The following is a 24,298-nucleotide window of genomic DNA, read 5'->3' as shown; positions in this document are numbered from 1 at the left end:
CAATAGAAAAAAATCAATGAAACCAAGAGCTGGTTCTTCGAGAAAATGAACAAAATAGATAAGCCTCTAGCCAGACTTACCAAGAGTAAAAGAGAGTCAACACACATCAACAGAATCAGAAACGAGAAAGAAAAAATCACGCGGACCCCACAGAAATACAAATAATTATTAGAGTGTACTATGAAAACCTATATGCCAACAAGCTGGAAAACCTAGGAGAAATGGACAACTTCCTAGAAAAGTACAACCTTCCAAGACTGACTCAGAAAGAAACAGAAAATCTAAACAGACCAATTACCATCAATGAAATTGAAGCGGTAATCAAAAAACTACACAAAAACAAAACCCCTGGGCCAGATGGATTTACCTCGGAATTTTATCAGACATACAGAGAAGACATAATACCCATTCTCCTTAAAGTTTTCCAAAAAATAGAGGAGAAGGGAATACTCCCAAACTCATTCTATGAAGCCAACATCACCCTAATATCAAAACCAGGCAAAGACCCCACCAAAAAAGAAAACTACAGACCAATATCCCTGATGAACGTATATGCAAAAATACTCAACAAAATATTAGCAAACCGAATTCAAAAATACATCAAAAGGATCATACACCACGACCAAGTGGGATTCATCCCAGGGATGCAAGGATGGTACAACATTCGAAAATCAATCAACGTCATCCACCACATCAACAAAAAGAAAAATAAAAACCACATGATCATCTCCATAGATGCTGACAAAATTCAATATCCATTCATGATAAAAACTCTCAACAAAATGGGCATAGAGGGCAAGTACCTCAACATAATAAAGGCCATATATGATAAACCCAAAGCTAACATCATACTGTACCGCAAGAAGCTGAAAGCTTTTCCTTTGAAATCGGGAACAAGACAGGGATGCCCACTCTCCCCACTGTTATTCAACATAGTACTGGAGGTCCTAGCCACGGCAATCAGACCAAACAAAGAAATACAAGGAATCCAGATTGGTAAAGAAGAAGTTAAACTGTCACTATTTGCAGATGACATGATATTGTACATAAAAATCCCTAAAGATTCCACTCCAAAACTACTAGAACTAATATCGGAATTCAGCAAAGTTCAAGGATACGAAATTAACACACAGAAATCTGTGGTTTTCCTATACACTAACAATGAACTAATAGAAAGAGAAATCAGGAAAACAATTCCATTTACAATAGCATCAAAAAGAATAAAATACCTAGGAATAAACCTAACCAAGGAAGTGAAAGACCTATACCCTGAAAACTATAAGACACTCTTAAGAGAAATTAAAGAGGACACTAACAAATGGAAACTCATCCCATGCTCCTGGCTAGGAAGAATTAATATTGTCAAAATGGCCATCCTGCCCAAAGCAATATACAGATTCGATGCAATCCCTATCAAATTACCAACAGCATTCTTCAATGAACTGGAACAAATAGTTCAAAAATTCATATGGAAACACCAAAGACCCCAAATAGCCAAAGCAATCCTGAGAAGGAAGAATAAAGTGGGGGGATCTTGCTCCCCAACTTCAATCTCTAGTACAAAGCCACAGTAATCAAGACAATTTGTTACTGGCACAAGAACAGAGCCACAGACCAGTGGAACAGAATAGAGATGCCAGACATTAACCCAAACATATATGGTCGATTAATATATGATAAAGGAGCCATGGACATACAATGGGGAAATGACAGTCTCTTCAATAGATGGTGCTGGCAAAACTGGACAGCTAGATGTAAGAGAATGAAACTGGATCACTGTCTAACCCCATACACAAAAGTAAATTAGAAATGGATCAAGGACCTGAATGTAAGTCATGAAACCATAAAACTCTTAGAAAAAAATATAGGAAAAATCTCATAGACATAAACATGAGTGACTTCTTCATGAACATATCTCCCTGGGCAAGGGAAACAAAAGCAAAAATGAACAAGTGGGACTTTATCAAGCTAAAAGCTTCTGTACAGCAAAGGATACCATCAATAGAACAAAAAGGTACCCTACAGTATGGGAGAATATATTCTTAAATGACAGATCCGATAAGGGGTTGACATCCAAAATATATAAAGAGCTCATGCACCTCCACAAACAAAAAGCAAATAATCCAATTACAAAATGGGCAGAGGACCTGAATAGACAGTTCTCTAAAGAAGAAATTCAGAAGGCCAACAGACACATGAAAAGATGCTCCACATAGCTTGTCATCAGAGAAATGCAAATTAAAACCACAATGAGATATCACCTCACACCAGTAAGGATCACCATCATCAAAAAGACAAACAACAACAAATGTTGGTGAGGTTGTGGAGAAAGGGGAACCCTCCTACACTGCTGGTGGGAATGTAAATTAGTTCAACCATTGTGGAAAGCAGTATGGAGGTTCCTCAAAATGCTCAAAATAGACTTACCATTTGACCCAGGAATTCCACTTCTAGGAATTTACCCTAAGAATGCAGCACTCCAGTTTGAAAAAGACAGATGCACCCCTATGTTTACCACTGCACTATTTACAATAGCTAAGATATGGAAGCAACCTAAATGTCCATCAGTAGATGAATGGATAAAGAAGATGTGGTACATATACACAATGGAATTATTACTCAGCCATAAGAAAAAAACAGATCCTACCATTTGCAATAACATGGATGGAGCTAGAGGGTATTATGCTCAGTGAAATAAGCCAGGCAGAGAAAGACAAGTACCAAATGACTTCACTCATATGTGGAGTATAAGAACAAAGGAAAACTGAAGGAACAAAACAGCAGCAGAATCACAGAACCCATGAATGGACTAATAGTTACCAAAGGGAAAGGGACTGGGGAGGATGGGTGGGAAGGGAGGGACAAGGGTGGGGAAAAAGAAAGGGGGCATTACGATTAGCATGTATAGTGTGGGGAGGGCATGGGGAGGGCTGTGCAACACAAAGACAAGTAGTGATTTTACAGCATCTTACTATGCTGATGGACAGTGACTCTGAATGGGTATGTGGGGGGGACTTGGTGAACAGGGGAGCCTAGTAAACATAATGTTCTTCATGTAATTGTATATTAATGACACCAAAATAATAAAATTAATTAAGAAAAAAAAAGACTGTGCCAATGATTCACCATGTCATCCCTTCCTTTTGCAGGCAATAAAAGGGAGAGAGTGACTTAGAAAAGACTGTATCTTATTTCTCCCGTATCTGCCCCAATTCCCTGGCTACCCTGGTAGCTCATTTCTGGTGGTGGAATTATATGTTCTATACAGATAATACCTCATTATTGCAGGTATTTTGCTCCTGTGATAAAAATGACAATGGAGTTACTGCTTCCTCTTTAAATACATTGCAGGAATAAGCTGATACTGATTCGGTATCTTAAATTGTTACTTTTTTAGGTCTGAGTCATTGAAAATAAACTCATATTAATGCCCAACCCCCATGCCAACACCTGAATTTAATTTCTTTTATTTCTCCTTCCTCCCCTTATGATCTGAAGTGCATTAGTATCCTATGTTTTCTGACTGCCCAACTTTACCCTTTATCATATATGCTCAGGTTACATGATTATGTTGTGGTAATTTGGAAGTAGGTTTCTCTTTTGTACCCCAAAAGATGTCCTAGGGAATCAGCATCTAAACATCAGTTTGTATTAATTAACTTAAACAGCCTCTGGTAACTTTGTCTGAACTCATGGGAAATCTAGAAGACAGGGGAAACCAATCTTTTATTGCCACCAGCAATAGCCTATACAGCTTAAATTCGATGTCTAGCTTATAAAATAATCAATGTACACCTGCAGACAATTTAATGAGTCCTTTGACTAAGCAAAGAATCTCTTTACTATTCTAGGATAAATTACTGTGTTTGTGACTTGCCTGGACTCTACAGGTAATCTTACTACAATAGAATTTCAATATAAATATGTGTATATATATATATATATATCCATCTTATGATCCACAGACATAAACTAATTCACTGGTGCATAGGAATTATGGTTTGAACAAATAAGAACCAGATTTTATTTTAATGTTTTGTTCTATATAAAGTGTCTAAATAAGTATCTCTCATGGTTAGATAATGACAACTGCTCTGCCTTTAAATAGATTTTTGAGTTCTTAGTAATATTTTTTAAGTCCTGTATACTTTCTTCATAAAGAACTTATTTTTATATTAAGCTTTCTGGTAATTATTTTAATCTATATCAATTTATCATTTTGTGGTTTTTTATGCAAGGCAGGGAAGGACACCTTTCTCCTTTCCATCAAATTCTGGAACATGCTTGATGAGGGACAAGCTGTATACCATGTTCTTACATGGTGCTCAATAAATATTTATCAACTTAATTAATGAATTGGAATTCAATTGAAGAGCAAATCCTTAAGGACATTTCTAAAATGTGCTCTCTGTAGTTAAGCCCAGAAAAATGCATGAAGAACTAGCCGCACTTTTTCCATTTAAAGCATGTCATAAAAACTTCTTTCTCTCATCTAATCTATCATCTTAGTTCAAATGTCATCCTGACTTTCCATTCCCCAGTGTCAGGAAAGCAAAGTGCATCTCTGTATTTTTTTTCTATAGGAGAGAGTAGGGGAAGGGCTGTATCAATTCCTAGGATTCAGATATATGCGTGGATATTCATTGGACATCATGACTTGAAATGGTGAGGGGACATAACTGAGATATAGAGCCTAGCAGGCCAGGAATGCTAAACGCCCTCTGATATAAGGGCAAGTAAATGATTTATCTGACCCAAAATGCCAGTAATGCCAACACAAAAAAGCCACTTTCAAGTATTTTCAAGATGCTGGAGTCTATTCTATCTTCTATATAACAGGTGAAATAGTACTATGAAATAAGGATACATGGAATATAATATGTTGAATTAAATTTAGTATTTAGTATTACTCACACTAATGTACCACCTGTAACTCCAGGGGAAATAGTTCCCAGCCTGGGGCAAATTACCTTTGAAACTGAAATCAGTCAAAGGGAGAAATAAAGTCAGAGAAACCTGTTTATTGCTTACAAGCAGTTGTCCACTTCTGCTCACCTGTGTCTCTCTTTATCTGGCTGCAAAGACCCCACCCAATCTCTCTGGTCCAGATATGCCCTTGCTCCCCAACATAATTACCTATTGATACGGAGGTGGACTACTTCTCTCCACTCCTTGGAAATGCCTATTGATATGGGGATGCATTAAGGCCAGGTGAGAGATTCTGGAAATACTGCAATTTTACCCACACCACCCAACTATTTTCTTGGCTCAAACATGTTTTTATGATTCCCAAGCTATGTTTTATGATTCTGTATATTTTACAGAACTCTTAGAAATCAAATATTTTATCAAGTATTTTACCACAGAACCAACTTTAACTAAATGGTGATTTTAAAAGCTGCATGGACTCTGATTACCCGTAGAAACATGGTCTGAGATCTTCTTAAATTTTGATTGTAGTAATAGTCTCACTAATCCACTTAAAAAATTTTAATGATAAAATAAATCTGTTTAAATCTAATTTTGACAGTAGTATTTACTTTAATGCATGTTTTATTTCTCACCCCAGGAAAATAAATGAAAAACAGCTTTCTTTTAACCCTGCTTTTAAATTTTGCATTTATTTGTGAATATAAATAACTTACAAAGTCATCACAGGGATTTGGAACATTAGTTGGGGCCTCTGAAAAGCCTTTCTCCTGCTCATCTTTGTTGCGTGAAATCTTCTGCAGTTCCATTACACTCTGCAGAGCTATGGGCAGGGCGTCCTGAAACCCAAGAACAGAGTCACAAAACAGGCAAAGTTCTGAAAGTCAGTATGCTTAAACATATCCCAAAGGTACGCTTCATCCTCATAATCCTCCTCTAACACTGAGAGATAAAAAGAAAAAAATGAAGAAAAGAAAAAGTATTTTATAAATACTCTGTGTCAGGTTGCTTGTATCAATCAATTGTAATAATTTCCTTACCCATCCCCTGCTCTGTATTACCCCCTTTTATTAAGTGGAGTCCATCTTAAGTTTCCTCACTGGTGCTTCTTCAGTATTTAATTCTTACAGATCCCTTATTTTAAAAAAGCACTCCACTTTGATCTATGTCTTCAGTTTTCCTTAGTGAACTTATTGTTCTCTTGAGGAGAAGATGCTTACATTTTTATTGAATCAATTAGTGGAAATAGAAGACTTGCTGTAGATGTTTCCTAGAGGTATTTACTCCTTGAAATGTCTATCAAGGACAAGGTTTCCACTGCCCTCCCGCTGTTATAATGGTTTCTGTTTTCTTTTCACAAAAGGCAGCACTTTAGGAAGAGATTAGCAAACCTGATTGTAAAATAAGGTTTTGCATCAGTTAATAAGTAAGAAAAGAATGTAGCTTGTTGGTTACAAAGCCTTGTCTCCAAATCATTGTACCTGTCAACTCAGTCCTCTGTTGGTGCGATATTGGTGCGATATTTAAGCATTCAGACATCTGTTTCCAAAAACACATATGCAAGAGAAAAACTGGAAAATGGGAAGAGGGCCACTATTACCTGACTTGCATATAATTCTACTGACTTTCTATGTCTCATAGTCATGACCATTGTCAGGATGTTAAGGACACTGTATCTTTTTTTATGAGATACATTAGAAGAAACTTCTGATTGTTCTTTCTACTGAATAGAATCATGTATTGTGCTCCTTTTGTTTTAAGTCAGTGGTTCTCAATGAGGGTAGGAAAATCTCTTGGGGGATTGGAAATTTGTGGGGGTGTTTTGTCTTCCAGTATAGTTGTGTGGGGCCATTTACATAGCGTAGCTATTATTTTGTGAGAATTTATTTTCGTTTATATTGATTTTTTTTCTACACACCTCCCTGCCTAAGTTGAATCACCTATGAATTTCATTCAGCACTGTCAGAGGAACATTATGAAGCACTGGTGATAAAAATAAATCGAGGTGCTTGGTTTGTTTTAGGATTGTGTGACTTTTCTGGTTTGGTTGCTGGGTAACCTATAGGTAAAGTTGAGACCCATATATAGGTTTTTTTGTTTTTCATAGCTTTTATTTTATGCACTTCTTGCTTTTTAACTTCTCTAATTTCACTTCATGTCTCCCTATTCTTTTTTCTTTAAGTCCTTCTTTTAAATTTGCAAGTGTGTTGTTTTAGGGACTGGAAAGAATTCTGTTGTTATAATCAAACAAATAAATAGAGAAATCTTCCACCTTCCATTAATAAACTCATCTTTATTATGGAGAAAGCATCTTGATGGTCCAGCTCCATGGGACAATTATATAAGCAAATGCTCCACCGTCTGGTGATTTGGATTTGGGGAAGGATGGAGCAGGTAAAAGAATGAAGAACAAAACCTAAATGTTTCTATTGGCTTCCTTCAGCAGCAGTTTGCAGCCTTCCAAACTCAGTACAGTGGGTGTCATCATGGAAATGAATGAACATTCACATATTTACTCTTCATGACAACCAGAGACATTGAATGCCTTGTAGAAATATTGAAAACGTTGTGTCTCACCTACCTGTATGTGTTGAAGACAGAATGATATGTTCTTCACACAATGTCTCACAGTCTTTTCTAAAGATCTAAATAGCTTTTCTTCTCTATTGAAGGTATTGTCTTTCACCTAAAAAACAGATGAAATTATCTATTTTCATAACTCAAGTGAATCTGGCATTTAAAAAAAAACACATGAACTGTATTGCCCCACCACATTACAAAAATATCTCATTAAGATGAAAACTTTTCAGAATATGTTGACTATATTAATACAGCACTTTCTGTGGACCAGGACACAACACAGCACAATTGATGCTCAATTGCAGTAGCTTAATTTGCATTCAGTTTTCACATAGCTTCACCTATGTCATGGTAGCTGTAGGATGTAACACTTTTCTCAACAGTTTTTAATGGCATATATTATGCATATACTCTTAAATAATATTACATGAGTGGGTTTACAAAATAATTAATAAAAATAAAATTAAAATTAAATAAAAATTTGATCTATTAACTGGAATTTATTGTTTTGCTGATATGACTCATCCCACTTTACTTCACAGTGGTTATTTAGAAAATAGTCTTAGGTTCTTGGCTGGAGAAATGGGGTAATGCTTTATCAATTCAGATTTCAAAGATGATATGTGATTTTAGCAAAAATAGTCCTTCTGTTAGGAAAACTCAGCAGAGTTAAGATAGTGGTCACATGTGCTGAGGATTTTTTGTTATCTTACAAGTACCTGTTAGCATTCAGGAAAATATGCTTTTTATATGCTTGTGGCAATTTCTAGGAACCCACACTTACTATCGCTACTAATGGTGAGGAGTTTTTCTTGACAATTAAAATGTCTACAGAAGAAAATCAGAATCAGCCTCACACCTGCAAAATCTGTGTGAACATGCAAATATTTTAAGGAATATAGTGTGTATTCTTCAGCTTGGTAATAACCATAGCTGCTCTTGGGTCATATATTTGTTAATTTAAGATGGCTGACCTTCGAAATGAATGCATAGAAAATGGTGACATTTTATTTTTAAACCCCTTAATATTGTTTATCTAGAAAGCTGTTGATTAAATAGGTAGCATAGTTCTTTGTAATCCACAAAAGATTCAACACCCTCTGCCTTGGGATCTTTATGCCTTAACTCAGTTTGATGTACATAACAATATGCTGGGACAGATTTCAGATTTTTTAAAGTAGTTTTCAAGGATCCATCAGCAGCTATTTTATTTTATGTATCTTGGCTGAGACCCAGAGGATTCTAAAGTGAGAGAGAGGTTCAAGGATCACACTATGAGAAATATTGCCCAGTTCTTCTTTATAGCCAAGCCCTTCTTATGCTGCCTTATTTTGCTGGAATATGCTGCTCTTTTCTGCATTTAAAAATCCTGTTTATTGTTATTTTAAGGACTTATTCAACTGTCACTGGTTCTATGAATCCTCCCTCAAATTCCTATTCTCTCCACTGTAGAAAATTAATTGCTCCCTCTTAGGTGCTCTCACAACACTAGTTAATTATTTAGGTGATTCTTTCCACTGATGGATTGCAAGCATTTGAGATTAAGTATTTTTGTCTTAATAATAATAATAGCTAACATTCATGAAACACTAATCATGTTCCAGACTGTGTTAAAACCTGTCTTCCATTTCTCATTTTAATTCTTATATAATCCTATGGGGTAGGTGCCACAATTAATCCCATTTTAGAGATGAAGAAAAGGAAGTCTGGGGAGGTGTGGCAGATTGTTAACGTTCCCCCGTCATCCTGCACTGATAGAACCCACATCTCTAGTGTAAGTCAAAGACATAGCTGCCTTTCTAGAGACTGCCCTCTGGACCCCCTGGCAGTTGGTTCTGCCCTTGTAACTGGGTTTGGGCAAATAGGATATAAGCAAAAGTGATGTGTTTCATTTCCGAATCTTGGCCTCGTAATTGTCCTTAGGACTTGAATGAAGACATGGCAGTGACCCAGCTTCAGTCAGATAGATGAAGACAATGTGTTTGGGGAAAAACACAGCACACAACTGGGGAGAATTGCGTTGCTCAAGGAGATTGTGCAGAAGAGCCTGTCTCTCACATCTGAGGACTATAAAAAAGAGAGAAGTAAATGAGTATCTGACTGAAGCTACTATGTTTGGAATCTCTTTGTGACAGAAGCTTGGCCTTTGCCCTAATTAATATAGAAAGTTAAGGAAACCTACCCAAGTTAATAGGTAGGATCAGTATTCAAACCAAAGTAGTCTGAATTAACAACCTCTTTCTGAATCTCTAACACAGGGTCTAGTACATAATAGTTCAATGCATGTGTGATGAATTGAATGGAATCTTCCTCTTGGGTAATACTTTTATGCCCTAACTCCACTAAATATTTCACTTGAGCTGCTGACAAGTACAAAATTGATTGATTTGAGATTTATCTCTTCTGCAGTCCAGCCTATGCAGCTGATTTTCTGATTAACAGTGAAATGCTTCATTGCTGACAGGACATCCTCTCAAAAGATTAAGGGGAAAATCTAATTAATATCCCTTCTAGCCACTAACTACAATTCACTTTCAGTTCACAATTGAAAATATCATAAGCTGATGATAAATGTTAAAGAATGTAACAGCTTCTAAAAAAGCCTCCCCAGAATTAAAACCTGGCTGTTATTCCTCAGTAGAATTGTCCTGAGTCATAAGCAACATCCCAAAGAGTAGGGGAATTGTTTGCATGACATTTACACATACATTCTTTCAAATGTATTCCCAATTCAGTTTAATTACTGTTGTCTTTAGTTGAAATGTTTTGATTTTCCTCTCTCTGATCTATGACCACCCACCATCATTCACCAAACATACTACGTCACAGTTCCACATTGAGAGCAGGGGCTGGGAGTTGCTTCCTTTATGCAATGGTGTGAAGAAAATGGAAATTCCTATGGCCAGGATCCTCACCTGACCCTACACTACTTGATGATGTAACTGGCCTACTGCTAGGCTACTGCTCCTACACCTGTAGGCAATATGCTATTATTGACTGAGTCACTATGTAAAGACTTCTGCCCAGTGCTCTGGGTGGAGGCAGTTAAAGGTGGATTATGGACCTGCAGACTGCGGGAGGCTGACTTGATTCTAGTGCTTGACCTACCACCATGAGAATAAAGCCAGGTATAAACCTTTTACCCCAAGAATGTTCTGTTGTCATTTCTCAGTCTCACGGAATCCATAGTGAACTTGCTTGGGGCTGAAACCCTCAGGCAAGACAAATGGACCCAGTGAGCTCCTAGAAGAATATAAAGAAGTAAGTTTCATATTGACAGAAGCCCTGTGTTCTAAGAATGTCCATATTGGCTATGGTATGGTTTTTAAAGGCAGTGCAGACACAGGTGGAAATGAGAAGTCTTGGAAGTTTATTATACTTACAAGTCCTAGAGAGGGGATCATTCTGTACCACACAGGAATCAATAGGTTCTGGTCAGATGATAGGAACAAGGAGAAAGTTTAGGCCAGAGCCTTTATTGAAGGTTTTTTTTGTGGGTAAACAAGAAAACAACTAAGATAGGGTAAACAGTTTAGAATTGGCCTAGTCGAATAATTCCCTTGGGTTTTGGGCTACAGGGGTGTTCTCTGGTTTTCTGGTATGATTTAGGGCAGAGGGACACTGCTAGGTGTGTGAGTTAGATAAAGAGGTGGGTGGGGGTACAACAAGGGATTGGTTAGTTTGAATGACAGAAATGATCCCGGCTGAGCCCTTGTCTAAGAACAGGCTAGCTCTGGGAGGGGCATCTCTCCTCAGCCAACAGTCTTTTTTAAGATGTCAAAACATCATAAAATGCAGAAAGTAAGAGATCTGATTAATATACTATGCATTGAGTTATGTCCACATGGGAAATAAGTCTGCACATTAAAAGGTAAATCACAATACAAGTAATGATATAAAATGATGATGATGGTGATAATCACTATATATTGAGAGCTAGATATATATATATATATCTTCACAACACTCCATGTATTAGGCCCTAGTATAATTTCCAATTTACAGATGGTTACTGTGAATAAAGTGAAGGTTCCTGTGGCCAGGATTCTCACCTGGCCCTGGTCAGCTAGCTCACTACACATGGGTGGGCAATAAGTTGTTATTGACTCTATATAAAGAGCTCCACCCAACCCAGTGCTCTGAGTGACAAGGTGGCACAGCTGCAAGGCTGCAGGAGAGCAAAGCAGAGGACAGAGGCCCAGAGGATGGCTGTGTGGGCAGAGGGGTCTGGGCTGAAACTCATTGACAAGACAGTTACAGTAAATTTAACTTAGGTGTCCAAAGACAAATATTTATTAAGTGGCAGAAGTGAGGTTCAAACCCAGATCTGGATGACTGCAAAGACTATTACTTAATTTCTGCCCTGTGCTGACTCCTGCAAATATGAACAGTGTCAAAATTGGGACACACTCAGTAAGTTTGTTAGGTATTCAGGGAGGAAGAGGCCTCTTCTAGCTTAGTGGTCAGAAAGCTGAAAAGACTTAATAGAAAAAGGAAGAAAGTCCACAGCAGCTGAAGAATAAGGTAGAAGAGGATGAACTATCTGAAACTGGTGCTGAACCACCTTACAGTTGCCTCTGGTTAAAATTAAAAACCTCAGCTAGAGATGCTAACATAATAAGGGATGAAATCAGGCAAAAGAGAAGAAAAAAAGGTACTGTCCAGTGTCTTAAGAACTGTCCTGCCTACTTTTGGTTAGAAGCCCACTGTATTAATACCTCCAGACCATGAACCTGCTACCTTGTGATTCTCAAAGTATGTTCCATCGGTCACTTACTTCAAGGTCATTTAGCTCCAAAACACCGGGAGTTTTTGTAAAAATACAGGCTTCTACGTTCCACCCTTGAACCAGGTGGAACCCTGAAGTCTGTCTTACAGCAAACTTGTTAGGTTACTCTCACCCAGATGCAAGTGATTCAAAACAGGCTAAACAGCTGACATAAACAATTCCCACATAATATAATTACAGTATAAAAACAATCCCCACAGGGGACAGGGAGAAAGGGGAGAAAGAAATCACTGTTAGGCACCTTAACACTTTTTTTAAATAGGTAAAATAAAGATAAGAGGAACACCAAGGGAGCCCTAAAGGAAGCAAAATTTTTAAAAAGCAGAAATAAGATAGGGATGAATGGAGAGCGTTGCCTTGGGTGAGCTTCTGTGCCAGTTGATGGTGAGAGTCAGGCTCCTGGGGAAGTCCCTGTTGAGCCCCATCCTCAGGTCCTTATCTCCCCCTTTCTATTTCCTGAATGGAAGCACCATAGCTGATACTGTCAAAACCGCCTCCCCTCCATTTCCCACAAAGGAGAGAGTGAAATAAACAGTGTCAGACAATTACCTTGATTCTCAGTATTCTAGAAACAGCTCTGACAACAAAACAAATCCTCACAAAAATATCAGCATTCATGTGCACCAGGAAACTTATGAGGCCCAAGAAGAATAATTACCTGTGATTCTCCTCTGGTCAGAATCTTTAGATGATTTGTCACTCTTTTGGATTTCTTGCTAATTGAGTGAATATTTAGTTTAGACAATTTATCTTTAAGTGATTCATCCTCATCATTCTTCTTGTACTTTAGAACTGAAATAGAAGGATGCAATAACAAACCTGAATCTGCACGGCATAGAAAGTGTGTTTCATCCAAAATATTCAAGATCAATCTTTGTATTTAAGATAAAAATCGATCTGATTCCGGGCCCTCTGTTGCAGATCCAATATGCTTCAACCCCACTGCCCAGCTGGAGCTCCAGCTAGCCTCTGACCATCAGAAACTCAGCTGTCAAAGGGCTTGAGCTCCTTAAAGCCCAAGTTTCATTTACCACCCTGTGGGGAAACTGGAACTTCCCACGCCCTCAGGATCTTCCCAGAGATCATCACCTGACCCTAAACTACTCAATGATGTAAGAACGCTTCCACACTCGTAGGCAATAAGCATTTATTGACTGAGTCACTATGTAAAGAGCTCTTCCCAGTGCTCTAGGCAGAGGCAGAGACAGAGGTGTATTAGGAGTCTGCAGACTGCTGGATGCAGACATGATTCTAGTGCTCGACCTACCACCTTGAGAATAAAGCCAGGTATAAAGAATGTTTCATTGTCACTTCTGTCTCACCGAATCCATAGTGAACTTGCCTGGGGCAGAAACCCTCAGGCAAGACACTCCCACATTAAAGAAACCTCTGATACTGGAAAAAAAGCTCTTTCTCTCTTCTCAGATGCTCATTTTTTTTTTATCTGAGGTCTCTAGAATGAAGCACCAAGGCCTACCTAATGCAAAGACAACTATATCCAAGGGGGACTTCAGATCCTAGAGTGGCTGTTCACTAGCTCAGACACTTTAGGTAAGTTGAATCATCTCTCTGAGCTTTACTTTATCTTTAAAATCATTTTCACTTATCACGTTGTTCAAAATGTTAAATATTCTTAACATTCAATTTTGGTAAGGGTGTGGAGAGATGGGCAATTATTCTTAAACCAACAAAGTTTTTGTAGAGAATAGTTTAGCAGAATCTTATAAACATGGAAATATTCATAGTATATGACCAGGAAGTCCATGTAGAGAAATCGGCTTCCCATAATCAAGCATAGGACATTTTTGTTTGCTATTGCATTTTTTTCTAATAGCAAAATGTTAGAAACAATCTAAAAGTTTATCCATGAGGAATGGTCTAATAAATTATGACACACTCATAAATGGAAAATTATGGAACTATTAAAAAGAAGACCATATTAACTGGAAGAATATTCATGACATACGATTTTTTAAAAATCCAGGAAACTGTAGTACACATATGTTGCTGGAAGGAAGGAAAGGAGAAGAGAGCATGAGAGAGAAGAAAGAAAAATTTTAAAAATTAGAAAGTCTGAAGAACACTTAAAATGTTATCTCTGCATACTGAAATTATGGGAGTAGAAAATTTTTCCTCTCTAAAACATTGAAATAATATAAGCAAACAAACAAAAAAGTAAAAAGAATAATGTAACAACTATTGCCCATCTCCCAGTTTTGTCAAATTTTAACATTTTTCCTTGTTTCCAATCTTTTTATTTAAAAAAATCACATAACATTTGAAGCTTCTCTAATCCCCGTATTTGATCCCTAAAGGGAATTATGATCCTAAATGATGGGGTTTATTATATCTGTATCTATCTTTATGCCTTTACCATGTATGTGTGTCATACAATTATTATTTTGAGTGTTTTCAGTCTTTATAAAAGTGATACCATAATACTTATATTCTCCTATCACTAATTTACTTTTTAAAAAACTCAACACTGTTTTTAAGATAAGATTCATCCAACTGATATATGTACCTTAATTAATTTCTATGTTCTTATGGTATCATAGTATGGAATAGAGTTTACCAATTATGGAATAAATATGTAGGCCATTTTCTTTTCTTTTTTTTTCTTACAAACAATGCTAGTTACTAGTGTACCTCTCTATGATGAAATGGGCGAAAATTTGTCAAATATCTAGAAATTGATTTTCTGGGTCTCGGATGTATGTACCTTCAGCTTTGCTGGACATTGTCAAATTGTTCTCCAGTGTGGTGATTCCAATTTACATTCTCACCTGCAGATGGACATTTAGCACTTGACAGTATCCATTAAAAATATCTTTGCCAATATGATAGGTTGCAAATGGTATGTCACTGTGATTTTAATGTGCATTGCCCTGAGTATTGGTGAAACTTAACATTTAAAAACATTGGTCTTTCTGTTAATTGCTTACTTTTATTACTAATCTTTTTTTTTGTATTAGAATGTTATTATTAGTATCAGTAATTTTATATTCCAGATAGTAATCCTTTATCTGTGGGCTGTCTTTCCATTTTGTTTATGGTGTCTTCTACTCTACAGCTTTCATTTTTTACTCTATGCCCTTCATAATTTTAATTAATTAATACAAATACATACCATTTTCTGAAATAAAAAATTAGAAAATAAGAACCATAAAAATAAATGAAATGGTTAGATGAATTATCTCCAAAGTCCTATCATCGCTTTAATGTTGAATTGAGATTTAATGCTGGAAGTACAAAGCCAATTAAGCACTCGTGGACACAAGTCACACTGAGGGAGGGCCCACACCATTTCTGAGGCATTGTGACATCTGGGTTGGTAGGAACCATGTAATGGTGCCTCCTGTTTTGAAATTTCCATCCTACTTTAGACATGAATTTTACATCTCAGCTAACAAATGCTTATCAATAATTTGTTAATTTGAGAAAGAAATATATTTGCTTCCTTCTGTGGAGCAATTATTAACAAAACATCTCCACTCTTGGTGGGCCAGAACCAGACGAACGTGATGGGCCCCTCACCTGGATCTGCCCCTTCCCACTGCTCCGGACTCAGGCTTCCCACCCTGCCAGCTACCTTACATGCCATGCCATGTCTCCTTCCTGCCCCTCACACTGCTGATGACAGGAGCAATCAATACGACAGGGATCGTCAGCCCCCGATATGTCATCAGATATGTGGTGGTCAAAAGAGGGTGAGTTTAGGGCTGCTTGATAATAAATTGTCATTTTTTTGACCTCATGATCTTCTCCTGAAATCAGCAGGCAAGGAGAAATCCCACTTTCCTCCCTAGCCTTTAACCCCAGAAATCAAATGATCATGTTCACTGCAACTGCTGTAACTGCTTAGACATTCCAATTTTCAGAAGCATAAACAGAAGACTCCAATCTTGGAAACGTTCAACTCATCATATCTCTTCTTACCTAAATCTTTCCGTCTTTTCAGTTCATTAATATTTACGTTAATGTCTTTCACCGCAGCAAAGGCATCCTCCAGTGTTCTAAAGTCTGGATGAGAGGGAGGGGTGGAATTTCGAAGTTCACACAATAATAGTGGGTATTTCATCACACGCTGAATTGGTTTGATCATCAAGGAGCCCATGTCCAGTAAGTTTGGTTTGCCTCTACAGTAGAGGTAAATAATATCAGTTTTGCAAATATTTATCTTATTAATTCCTTTTCATTTTTTGTGATTTTTTAAAATTTCCCCCCTTTCTTCCCTCTATTTGGCCACATACAATTTTTAATGAAAGCAAGAGCAATGAATGACAGAAGGAAGCAATCCTACTACTAAACATAACCTAAGAGAAAGCAAAGGAATATATTTGTCATTTGTCCACCAAGAGGGACTCAAAGCATGATTTTCATGTATGTTCCACTTACAGTTTTTTAATAACAGGCTTTATAATAGTGAGAGACAACTTTGCAATGTATTTTTCCATGACAACCAAGAAAAATGCATTTTCTTGCTATTTTTGTGATTATTAGTGAAGAAAATAAACTCATTTAAAATAATCTAAACAGATGACTTGTCTATTAAAAAGAAAACATTTTCTTTTCTACCAAATTGAGAAGCTGCATTTATATTATTTCAGGGGTCCATAGCCCCTCAAAGAGATTTATAATAAAGTAACATCTCTCAAAATAGATGCCATTACTTTCACTCATCATTGCTATCACACAATGGCTTTCCATGGTGAATTCTCAGCCAACGTATCTTCAGACAGCTACACAAAAGTAAGCATTCAGGTGAAAAAGCTACAAGCTTGGTCATGCCATTGTCCAACCCAATGCATTCATTTTTTCAGCCACAAGGCAGTAGTTTCTGAAAGTCTTTTCATGTGAAGAGGCAAATAAAAATATACCATAAATGGAAAATGGGTGGTAATCATGCTTTGAGTCTCTTCTGGTGGACAGATGAACTAATTTGTTTTCCTTTAGGTTTTTATTTAATAGAGACTATAGGCACTCTTCTCAAATTCTGGCAGGCAGATAATTTCATTCTTCATTGATTATTTTTTAAGCACTAACATGGATAGACAACAGACCACATAATGGGAACAGTGAAATGGATCTAAAAAATGTTGAACGAAATTAGAAAAGTTGCAACATTAGAAATGATCTGAAGGCACCTTTATGGGCCATCTAACTGAGCTCTTCATTTGATAAATGAGAATTAAGAAACACTTATTGTCACATATACATGCACACATGTATACACACACACACACACAAACACACACACCAGTCACTCTGTCACATCTCCTTATTTTATTTTCACCATAGCACTTCCTCTCTGGAATCATCACTCTTTAACATCAAAGATCTATTCTTCCCCTTTTATGTTTCAAATGACAATAATAACAATTAAAAATGTTTCTCTTAAAAGCATCATGAATGCAAATGTTTTTGAAAAAGGTTTTTCAATAATGAGAAATCTCCCACTTTTGTTTTCAGACATCCACCTTAGACAGTTGCCCAAGCGATGAGCAATGATGTTCTGGTATCTGCATCACACAGACAAGCAATATGGCAAGAGAGATAGAGGATGTGTTACAAGAGAATGACATACCAGGCATTCAGTGCCACGAAGCTCACCCCATCTAATCCCTCCCAGTGTGATTAAATTCTGATAACTGTGGAGGTGGACGAGTCCTGTGTGTGCTGTAACCCCGCTCAGCCAAGCAGGCAATCCTCACGTGCCTCCCCCACAGAAAGTACCCAAATGCATAACAATGCCTTACACATACCTGACTGAAAACTAAGGTAGCTATTAATTTGTTAATTCTGTTTCATCTTCCTCTGTCTTTTCATGAATACTTTGGCAAGTATTTAGTACAGTAAGTAGCTACACTAATCTTATTACAAACTATTATTGGGACTTTACAAAGTCAAGCAAACACAGCTGGCTTTGTTTTAGCAGCATCCAGTTTTGCTGGAGAAAGAGCTTCAGATCAAATATAAGGAAACAGAAAATGATATTCACACAATTTAAAAATTATAGTGGAAAACAGAAAAAGTCAGGTATTCAACACTGAGGTACATCTATATTTCTTAATTAGAGGAAGAAAATGGGAGGAAGGAAAAACAATCGGGTATGATTTTATTGCTTTGAATTTCCTCTGTTTTATGACCACAAGCATCCTAAATTTAATTATTTGCAGTAGCCACAAAACAGGTATACTATTATTGAATTTTTTTCAATTTAATTTTCTTTTAAAACCTGTTAAGTCAACTTTAGGAGAAGTTGTATATTCCTTGGCAAATAATAAAGCATTTTCCATAAAAAGAACATAGCTGTGAAAATGAGTACAGCACTATTAACAAATTTTAGGAGCTATATAGGAGATGAATGAATAGTACAGCAGACCAGAGAGAACCAGTAACATGGAGAAGCAATAATTTTAATCATTCCTCTGACGGTTTATTAATTAGAGTCTCTGAGAACCTATGGAAGTGGAGAGAGAGGAGGTGGGGATTAGAATAAGAAATACTAGTTGCAAATCTGTTTAAGGAACAGCCTATTTCTTAGTGTGCTATATATATAAGAGAGATCATTTGGAGGACTGAGAAGTCTTGGGAAACTGAAAGGATGATAGTAGAAATAAAAATTCACAGGTATTGGAGAAAGTGTCCAGGAAATTTCAGAGAGAAAAGCAAAAATACAAAGGGATAGAAAACAGAAGAAAAACACAAGAAAATTTGAGGACTGATTTGGAGGTTCAATATTGGAAAAATGGATCCCAGAAAGAGAGCTCAGAGCACATATGGGGAGGAAATCGTCAGTGAAATATGTCAAGAAAAGGACATGAGTTAGCAGGTTAAAAGAATGCACTGAGTACCCAGTGCAATGGATGAAATGGATTCACACCTTGGAATTCACGAAACTTCAGGTTTTGGGGGACAAAGAAAGATCCTACAATCCTTCAGAGAAAAATATAAACAAACAGGTACAAACAAATGCTTAGGAATCAGAAAAAGCTTCAGATTTCTTGTAACAATTCTAAAAGCCAGAAAATGATGAAGCATTACCTTTAAATTCTGAAGATGAATGATTTTTGATTTAGAATCTATACACAATCAAACTGTAAATCAAGTATGAAGATAAAACAAAGGTATTTTGGATATAAAATTTCTTAAAAGTTTACTTTCTATGCAATCTGAGATGCACAGAGGAAACAACTGAAGGATGTTCTCTACTGAAATAGTATCTCCGGGGTGATGAGATGTTCCTAAAGACAGTGATGCCCAGTGGCATTGGTCCCAACTCAACAGGTCAGAAGACTCTGGGAGAAGCTTTTTCAGGGAGATGAAATTGATAGCACATATAATGTATCTGGTTGTCTTGGAGACGACTGGCCATGAGTTAGGCATTAGTGGTTAGTACAAAGAAAACAAAGAAAATAAAAAAAAGAATAAAAGGCAATAGTTAACTCCTAGAAAAACAAATAATCACAAATAATCAGTTTATTCCAAGGTTTAGCTCTGAAAAGAAATTTACCCAAATATAGTAATTCAAGCACTGATTATTATCTAGACCAAATTACAACATAACTACATAGGGAGAATAGAGAGATGGGAAGGGGGTGTGTGTGTTTATGTCTAGTGGAGATGGGTTAGGGAAGAGACTGAATTCTTGTCAATACATAATACCTAAAAAGGGAAAACCAAACGTGTTTTTAGAGTCATGAAGATAAATGCCAAAATACTTAACTAAACGATGTGAAAATGATTGATTGTGGTGAGGAGCACATAGGAACAGACAGGAGAAGTGGGAACTACTATTTTTCTTAAATCCTGTAGAACTATTTAGCTGTTTAAACCACGGGGACATAAAATTTTAACAAAAAGTTTTTAAAGAAGAAAACATGCAAGGATATACCAGAAAATTCTGAAAAGCAAGAATACTGATTTGAGATTATTTATATCTACTATAAGAATATAAAGCTGCAAAAACAAAGCAGTTTGGTATGTATACATGCATAGCACAAAACAGAAAATTAAAAAATACAAGTATGTATGGAAATTAAGTGCATAGAAAATATATTCCTACTTAATGGAAAAAAATGAATTACTCAACAGCAGGTGTTGTGATAATTAGATGTATAGAAAAAAATAATAAGGTGGATTCTTTCTACCAAAATAATTTCCAAACAGATGAAACTGATAAAAATGAAACTATACAAGAAGTTGAAGAAAATGTAAAATTACACTATCTTGGAGTTTCTAAGCAAGACCCAAAATCCAAAAGCTATAGTAGAAAAAAGTGATAGTCTATTTAGAAATTTAGCTCTGTAAAAATGTACAAGTAAAAACAAAAACAAGCATCCATAAACTATGTTAAGTCAAGTGATAAAGCTGAAAAAATTATTTCCTGCACAGAACACAGAAAAATGAATTAATATACTTGCTAGTTAAAGAACCATTGTCAAACTAATAGAAAAAGATAAACTTCTCAATAAGAATGAATGATCCAAAGAAAATAACTCATTAGAGGTAAAATACAAATGGTAAAACATACATGAAAAGTGCTTAAGATCATTATTAATGAAAACTAAAATATACAATATTACCTTTCACCTATTACATTGCCATAAGTTATAAAGATACAAGCATTAATTGTACCTATTTCTGGCATGTAGTAGAAAAATGGTCAATTAATGTATGGGTACTGGGAGTATAAATTAGGGTCAGCTTTTCTTAAATTTTCTGGCAATAAGTATCAAAATCCCTTTGATTAAGTAATTCCACTTTTAGAAATTAATCCTAAGAAAATAATTGAATTATTGTATAAAGATCATGTATACGAATGAACACATACATCAACCTTTATAAGACAAATAATTCAAATATGTGTAAGGCTTTGGTAAAGTATACACATATCAGATAGGATATTAGCAGTCATACAACAATGAGGATTTATATTTACTGACATAGAAAGATATCCATGATGTATTGGTGAATAAGGTAGCGAGCTGACATCGAAGAAATATATAGCGGTCCTATTTTAGTCAATATATGTGTGTGGAGAGAAAAAAATTGCAGCGAAATGAGGGACTCAAGCAATGTTACAATAGCTAACTCTTGAATGTGATTATTGATCATTTTTGCTGTCCTCATTTTGATTCTATATTTTGCAGTGTTTCTTGAATAATTGTAAAAACAAAGTATAATAAAAGAGAAAATAACATTTTGAGGTTTATGGAAATAGAATATTGTTTCTATTACTATTAATAGAAATAGTAAAAACATAAGAGAAACTACATTTCTGGAGACAGTTAAATTTAGAACAGGTATGTTTTTCTTGTTTTGGAACATGGGACTTACACCAGATGCTTCTTTGGGGGACTCTTTGGTGGGGGATTCTCTGATTCTTGGCACTTTAATACTGTCTTGGATGTTTGCAAAACATTGTAAGTCAAAGTAAACCTTTTAGGAGTTATAAATATCTTTGTCTTTCTTTGTATTTTTTAAAATGTAGTTTGTACAAAAAAAAACCCCACCATTTTCAGTTTGCATAGTAAGGGATTTTGTTTAAACCATATAAAAACCCACATTTGATTAATGTACCCTTGGCTATAACACTCCTGGTCTTAGCTACTAAGAAGCCCAACAATTACACAGCTCTTGACATTGGATTTTACCCTTTTATGTCGCAGCGTGTGTGCCTCATGACCCAAGTGAGAGCAGCAGAGCAGACTAACTCATGGCCAGTGTGGCTCTGATGTTCGTCCAGCTTCGTGCTGTGATGGCTCTTACCCATTTCCATTCTTGGTGTTCAGACTAGGTCAGAAGCGGCATACACAGTCCAGCTCCTACATAACAGGATTGCCGCCAAAGCTAGTGAGATATTTTAAGCAAGCATTTCAACACAATGTACTGTTTGTGTAAGTGTTCTGTATGTAGAAGCCTGTGCATGCTAACTGTATTAGAAGAATCTCTTGCTCTTCTTTGAGTCTCTCTTTTGGCCTTTTGGTTATAAACACCTAGTGTCAGGAAAGGAAACCTAAGCACAATTTGTAGTATAGGAAGGTCTTCTTTAATCACCCAGGGAGATCTGAATCTACGGTCCTAGTCACACATCCAGGGGCACAGGCTTTCGAATGAAACAGCAGTCCCTGCAGCTCCCAACCCCATCAACTGTCCTTGAAGAGAAACCAGGAAGAGCCTGGCAAGAGACAGGACCAGAAGTCCTCTTCTGTTATGTGCCTCTTCGAATTCAAATGATCTCCAAACTTGGAACTCATTGAAGAAAACTACTCATATCTGTTTCTACCATAGGACTTTTTTTTTCATTTTGAAAGAAAAGGCTTACAAAGTGAGAGAACTTGGTGCTTGTTTAGTACGTCAGAAACTAACTTGTCAACTTGGTGGAGGCATAAAGCCCTGGTTTACAGGGCTCCTGTATGATGCCTGATTCCTCTGCTTCACTTCTGGAATTCTGTCTTTCCTCATGGTTGCTCTGCACCAAAGCACGAATGACAGGGATTTACAAGTTACATTACTATAATTTTCATTTTGCTAATTTTCTATTTCTTGATACAGTTTTAGGAGTTTAAAGCTTGTGCCGTGCATATACACACACACAGAGACACACACACACAGAGACACACACACACAGAGACATACACACACACACACATAGGAAATAAGTCCTTCAATTGTTGGCTGACCATGCTAAGCCAAACAAGCTGTTTTAGTAAATTTGAGTTTGTATTTAAGTCAGTATCTTCCTTTCAGTATTAGGCTAGACATGCTTTTCTCTATCAAAAAATGTCTGTCTTCCAAAGGATGTATATGTGTGTGTTGTTTTAATAAAATAATCTCAATATATGTCCTAGCAGACAACCATTTCTTAACATTTCATTTCCACACTATATATGGATATTTGAGTTTTTTCTTGTAAATCATACAAGTCTAAATTAGAAGAAACCTAGTATTTTACTATAATGCATAAGGAATCTTTTGTACATTAATCTATAGATCATTCAAAAATATTATGTCATTAGTCTGAGATTTTTTAAAGACTAAATGTATGAGATTCCTAAACATATGTGACAAGCAGTTCCCAGAGAGTTCTGGCATCATCAAACTTGTTAAGCAAATTGTACCCAAGATTCTTCTAAAAGCTTAGTAAAGCACATGTGATAATAATTTAATATGTAAGATCATTCAGATAACTGGAAATAAATGCACCAGTAATGTCTAGGGTGAATGTCTGAAATCTTGACTTATTTATTAAAAGCAACAAATATCATTGTCAAAACTAAAAATTCTGACTTTCATAGAAATATTCAACAGCTTTCTCCCATTTCACATTTGATTTCTCTTATTAAAATGAAAGTACTTACTCTTGCATATATATTTTCCTGTAAGAGAGGGAGAAAAAAAAGTAAATTCATATGAATCCATGTATTTGAGATAGTATACAAGCATTATAAAAGTTTTAAAATGTTGTTAAAAAAATAAAGTAGTAAGTCATTCTCATGAGTGTTTTATAGAATTGGTGTCATTATTTTATAATCATGTCCTAAAAATTTTATTTTAGTATGTGCACACTTTTGTTTTACACTTTGTATAAGGTTAAAAAACTATTAATTCAGATTATAGCTAATAAATTTTGATTATTTGAAAATGGATTTAAATGTAAATTTTTGCTTACATTATGGAAAAAGGACTCTATTAAACACAGGAATAGAAGAAATGGAAATGACAAGATTACAAAGAAAAGTGTGATTTATAGAAAACTACTATCACGTGCTCTACTGATCCCTGTATATAGTATTATGCAGATTATAAACAACTCACCATTCAACGAGCTAATCCCCACAGAAACTTTCACTGAGCACAACTAACTTGTGTGGCTCCCACTTTGCTTAAGTCCAGTGGGTCCTCCCGAGGCAACGTGATCTGCCTCGCCGGCTGCTCCTGCCCACCTCCTTCCTGATCGTTCCCCTCCCTCACTGCAGCCATCGCACAGGCCTC

At 36.2% G+C, this 24,298-nt stretch overlaps 1 protein-coding gene across 1 annotated transcript in view; it reads right to left on the bottom strand.

The window, feature by feature from the left end:
• The window catches only part of ARHGEF38 (Rho guanine nucleotide exchange factor 38), a 125,655-nt gene that overhangs the window by 21,123 nt on the left and 80,234 nt on the right, over nt 1–24,298 (bottom strand). The window contains exons 5-9 of the mRNA XM_036911769.2: nt 23,665–23,682; nt 16,238–16,437; nt 12,957–13,090; nt 7,511–7,615; nt 5,646–5,768 (exon numbers count right to left, since the gene is read on the bottom strand). Coding sequence (XP_036767664.2) covers nt 5,646–5,768; nt 7,511–7,615; nt 12,957–13,090; nt 16,238–16,437; nt 23,665–23,682 — 580 coding nt within the window. The remainder of the gene's footprint in view (nt 1–5,645; nt 5,769–7,510; nt 7,616–12,956; nt 13,091–16,237; nt 16,438–23,664; nt 23,683–24,298) is intronic.

This window comes from Manis pentadactyla, chromosome 5 (genome assembly GCF_030020395.1).
Source record: "Manis pentadactyla isolate mManPen7 chromosome 5, mManPen7.hap1, whole genome shotgun sequence".
Taxonomy (NCBI): domain Eukaryota; kingdom Metazoa; phylum Chordata; class Mammalia; order Pholidota; family Manidae; genus Manis; species Manis pentadactyla.
Note: the sequence above shows the minus strand (reverse complement) of the source record. Positions and strands in the feature narration are given on the sequence as shown.